Here is a 5,593-nt window from a genome sequence, read left to right as displayed (position 1 = left end):
AAAAAGACCCCCAACCAAACCACTACAATTTGGGGGTCATTATGTTACCGCTTTGCGGTATCTAGTTAAAAGACTTAATGTTACCATAAACTGCTCAGGAGTTCATTTCAGAATTGTAAAAACAAAACTCAAAGACTGTTGAGACAGCATTTCTGCCAGTGGTAAAGCTCTCTAACAGCAATTTCTTTTAAACAATTACTTTCATCACAAAGGTGTCCCTAACATCCATTTCAGGTATATACGTATTTAAAAAAAAATAAAGCTGTAGCACAAAATTGAAAAGACTTTTTTCATTGGAATGTCTCAGACATAAACRGTGTAAGATGCTAGAATTGGTTTTATGTCAATTAAATCTGGATAWTCAAACAAAAATAAAAGCYTAAAGAAAAAAGAAACCCTGTACAAAACACACAACACTAATGTATTCCAGGACATAAAGTTTATTTTACAACTGAGGATAAAAGGATGCGATCCAGAATAACTGTGTTAATGACAAAACCTGGAAATTGGTCATTGGAGAACAAATATTTTCAAGCTTATATACAATCATAAGCATCACATCAGATGCTAGTAACTTCATTTCATGTAAAACACATTGAGGGACCTACTTTTTTTATTTTTTTGCTAAAAAAAAGGACATTTTGGTCCATCAGTATTTTGGAACTTTGTACATTCTCCTCAAATTGGTCTAGAAAAAAAAGCATTGTAAAAATACACACAGTACAAATAATACTGAACTGTAATGAGCAAGATATGCTGACATACATGTACTTGTTAAGTATTTATACAATAAGATTTAAATTTCATTAACTTTACAAGTGTAGTTTCTTTATAAAACTGGTGACCAAACACAAGACTGTACATGTTGGGTGGGGGGTGGGGGGATTTATATTTTACTGGAGAAAAAAAGGACTTTATTGTTTGTTATATTTTTGTAATTTAAAGGCAAAAAATAGTATTAGTCCCTCAATTGTGATAAAGGGAATTTAAACTAAAATGGACTTGTTTTACTCAATTATTTSTTCATTTTATACTCACTAAAAGTGCTGAAAATATATCACTAWGTTTCTTCATCTACCATTTTATGAATAGCTGTTTCAGGGACATCAGTTTAGTTATCATGATTGATTTTTTTAATCAGACATAACAAAATCACTGTTTTACATGAAAACATGCACAAACAGCTTCATAAATAATAGGCAAGTTAAATCGAAAGATATTTACCCTAAAAGATTATTTGGAAACAGTTATCAAAATAAGAGTATGGACCAGTTTTAAAAGATCATGTGGACTATTCCTAAAGGCTCAGATAAAATGCAGTGCATTGAAGAAGCAACAATCAGCAGATGACTGTATCGGGTCGCACCAGTCTTGTAGAACTGTATATTAGTAAAAATTCATYTTTCACAATGAGGCTTAGAGTCCCCGTAGTGCAAACTCTTGTCCTTCATGACAAACTGAATAATATGAGTAAAAGGTGTTAAAGCTCCTTGTATTTTCACATGTTGTTCTTACAGTTGTGGCACTATCTGTGTTGACAGGTTGAATCTTAGGCCGAATCCCATKAGCTAGTTTTACCTCTACCCCTTATTCTTCTGAATTTAGGGTACATGGRGTAGTATTTAAAAGTTCCACTACACAATACTACCCTCCTCCCAAAAGGCCAATATGCCCTAAATTGTTGCATACTGCTTTTACATCAACAACCACAATGTAAATATGCTCATACATGTCATGTAACTAGTTATTTGGCTTGAAAAATACTTWGAAATACATATTTTAAAATGCATGTTAAAAACTGACATTGATACCAAATTAATACACCAAAAAACATCAAACTAGATATTACGATGGAGAAAATGTTTAAATTTGGACGTGTCTTTGCCATTGCAGCTTCCCTTCCTTTGAAGCGTTCCCTTCTGAAACCCCAATGTGAAGGGCAACRTAGTCCTACCCTCTTCCCACATCACCAAATGGGGTTGGAACACCATTGCTTCACCACGTGAACTTGCACAACAGGCAAAGGGCTAGAGGGATTGGATGAACTGGGATTCGGCCTTAGAGTTTTAGTGCAACATTAATCTGTCATGCTATCACCGTTTTCACTGTTTATCAAACTTTTCAAGTTCTTTCACAAAGAAGAGATGGTCTTCTGGTGACTTTCCATGTGTTTTACAAAGGTGCAATTTGATCGCGTGTTTGCTCACAAATGTCCGATTGCACAGCTTGCACTGATRTATTGAGCCAGTGTCATCCTCTGTAAGTCCAGGTGAAGTAAATATTTTGTCCTCTGTTTTGCTGATCGCCTGCTGTTCTAGTAGGTCTATGGAAAGCTTTGAGAGGTCCTTCAGAGTAAACCCAAGGTGGGACTCCAAATGGTTAATGTARGATGAGGGAGTCCTGAACTGGGAAGCACAGTCACTGCACAAAAACAGAGGTTGTCCAGAGTCAATATTTTTGAGGAACTTTGTGCCCCCTGTCCTCTTTAATTGGTACTTAACATTGGCCAGCCAATGTGAGATAGTAGTCATGGAAAGACCAGTGAATTTACAGATGTGGACTCGTTCTTGGGGTCCCAAATCACTGATTACAAACTTTCCCTCGGAAGTCTCTCGAAGACTGGAGACAAATTGTGCCTGGAGAATAAGKAGGTGCTGGGGATTCCAATTTGATTGGCGCCCTTTTCTTCTTTGAATGGGTGATAGTTCCTCCATGCTGTCCTCAAAKGTATAACCATCTGTATCTGATTTCTCAGAGATGGAAGATGGTGTTGTAGACTTTGGTGTYAAACGACCAGTCAGATTCTTCACCATGTCTGAAATATCCATCAAAGCATTCTCTCGAAGAGGTGAGGCTGATGACTGAGAGAAGGTTTTGAATGTTGTTTTGCCACTGTTGGTATTTGGTGTTGTAGAAACTGCCTTTGCCGAACCGCCATTGTTGTTTTTAGATTTTGTCAAGTCAATGGGCTGATCATTGTCATCATGATACTGACTCACAGTCTCTGCTTGTTTACTTTGTGTAGYGTTACTCATTTTATAGAGCATTGCAAAGGGGTCCATAGAGGCTGTGGCCACTTTTGAAGCTTTTCCCAAGTGGTTGTTCATGACAGACTGCAGAGCACTAAGAGGGCTGACAAGCGGTTGCTCAGGTGAGTGATCAGTGATGATGCTTAGGTTATTGCAGCCATTGGCAACATGCTGTTGTGTTGATTCATACTCACTTTTTATCTTTATGTCAATTGCAGTTTCTATTTGGTCTCCTTTACTTTTTGGATCAACCTGAACTTCGACTGCAGTGCTTTTTGCTAATTTTGAGAAACCTTCTGGACTGGGTGAAGCATGTTTTTCCTTGGGATTTGGCATKGGAGACTTTGTCATTCTACACTTGTTCTCAGGAGTTTTTTCCTCTTTTTCATTACATACAGTATTACTTCCTGTCACTTTTTCCACCAGTTCTTCCATGGCCAACACATTGCTCTTGTGGCTCAGYGGTGAAGAGGGACTATTAGGTGAATGAACCAGAGAGGCTATATCAGACGGCATTACCCTCAAACTTGTGCTGCTGAACATAGACTGTATTGGTGCACATGAGGGTAAGGTMGACTTCAATGAGCCATGAAGCTGATAGGCAGCATGAATGCTGGGATATCCTCCCCAGGTTGGTGCTCCTGTTTGTGCTTTGCTGATTGCACTTGAAACTGTATTCTCCAAAGACTTTAGGATGTCTAAGCCACCTTTAGGTGTCTCTTCTAAGTCTTCTTCTGTAAGATACTGGTAAGTTCTGGTCTTTACAGGTTTTTCAGCTTTTTCAGAAGGGTCTTCTTTTTCCTCCTTGATTTTTTTCTCTGGTTCTCTTAATTCAATTTTTTCTGCCTCTATCTCAGTATCTTTTGCTTCCTCATATTTTTCTTCAGGACTGGACGGCTGCATTGGGGACTCAAGTTGTGATTTACCATTGGGTACAGGGAGTCGTGCAGAAGTAGGAGGCAAAGGAATTGATTGAATTTTCTCCTCAATCACAGGATCTAAAACTAACTGTTTACCCTTTTTTGAGGCTGAATTTGTAACTTTAAGAAAGTGTCCTGTGACCATCATGTGGGCTGTCAGTTGTTGCAAAGTGTCATGGGAACTACCACATTCCATGCATTTGAGAATCTGTGCCTTTCGTGCCTCGAACTGCCAGGTATAACTGGCACCATTCTGATAACCATATCTATTGTTTGGAGTGACATAGGGATTAGCCACTTTTTGGTCTTTAGGAGAATCTCCCAGGAACATGCCTGATGAGGCAGACTCTGGTGAGCTTGGAGACATCAAGTCCTGAAACACTCGTTTTTTGGCTGGAGGYACCAGCTTTGAGGCGAGGGCTGGCATTGGTTCTTTGAGAGGCACTTTTTGATAGTGTTTTGTTTTGATCATATGGACACTAAGATCTTGCAAGGATTCAAACGAATGGCCACAATACATGCATTTGAGAACTTTCTGAGCATCTTCTTTGCCTTCCATTTCCAGCAGGGAACGCTTGCGTGGCTTGGACCACCGCTTGCTTCGATCATCTTCAGTATCCTTGTTGTCATCACGATAGTGGCCTGTTTCATTCATATGAACAGTTAGACCAACCAGGGTGTCATAGGCAGCACTACAGTCCTTACAACGAAACTTGCTGGCCCCAGTAAACACTGGGCCGTAGAGTTTATTATTTTGTCTGTAAAGCTGCACGGTGCTGAAAAGGCTGGGCTCAGGAAGAAGTTGGTATGGAGTATGCTGCAGAGTTTTAGCCAAAGCTGCCTGGTGCCAGTCRTAGGCCAGTCCTCCAGTGCTGCCAGAGCTGATGCCACTGTTGCTGTTGCTTGATACAGTTTTTGCAGTAGTGCTGCTGGTGGTAATAATAGTGGTGGCTGGAGTGTCATAACTGCTACATCTGTTCTTTACATGGGAGTTACTTGAACTGTGGCTGTCCAGGAATCCATTGCTCCCTTTGTGATTGCTACCACTGCCTTTGCTAGGTGGTAAAGGGCTCCCTTGTTTACCTTTAAGCATGTCCAGGGCAATGCTAGACCAGGAGGCATCTGAGATCAAGTTTGCATAGACGGCTTTCATTTTTGTCAAACTGTCCTGTAGGGAGAGGCCATTGATRGACTCTTTACCTTCCTGATGCTTTTCCTCTATAATTTCCTGAYCATTGAAGGAGGAGGTGGTAGTGGWCTTAAGGTCCACCAGGTGGTCACTGGTGGTGCTGAGAGGAGACGCATACCCAGCATCTGGATTAGTGCCATTGCTGAGTGGAGAGTTTTGGCAACTGTAAGGATCTCTGGCATCCTCTTCATCATTGAAGAGAAAGTCTGCATCTTGTCCATCAAGGGAAAGACCATCATCTTGCAGATGTTCTTCTTCATTGGGCTTTTCCTCTTTGAATTCATCTTCAGGTCCATAAGCTAAAAACAAAACAGATGAAAGAAAGGAAATTAGACACTAATCTACATGTATTAATCCATGAGTTTCACAAGAATGCACTCTTCATCCTCACTGTACTAGCACTAACAAATAATTGTTTTCAATTCTAATAGCGAGATTAAACACAAGTCAAAAAA

General features: G+C 39.8%; 1 protein-coding gene across 1 annotated transcript in view; it reads right to left on the bottom strand.

Annotated features, from left to right (window-relative positions):
- Nucleotides 1–424: 424 nt before the first annotated feature.
- The window catches only part of LOC106518151 (teashirt homolog 1), a 31,636-nt gene continuing 26,467 nt past the window's right edge, over nt 425–5,593 (bottom strand). The window contains exon 3 of the mRNA XM_014009283.1: nt 425–5,437. Coding sequence (XP_013864737.1) covers nt 2,103–5,437 — 3,335 coding nt within the window. The 3' untranslated portion in view covers nt 425–2,102. The remainder of the gene's footprint in view (nt 5,438–5,593) is intronic.

This window comes from Austrofundulus limnaeus, unplaced genomic scaffold, assembly GCF_001266775.1.
Source record: "Austrofundulus limnaeus strain Quisiro unplaced genomic scaffold, Austrofundulus_limnaeus-1.0 Scaffold56, whole genome shotgun sequence".
Classification (NCBI taxonomy): Eukaryota; Metazoa; Chordata; class Actinopteri; order Cyprinodontiformes; family Rivulidae; genus Austrofundulus; species Austrofundulus limnaeus.
Note: the sequence above shows the minus strand (reverse complement) of the source record. Positions and strands in the feature narration are given on the sequence as shown.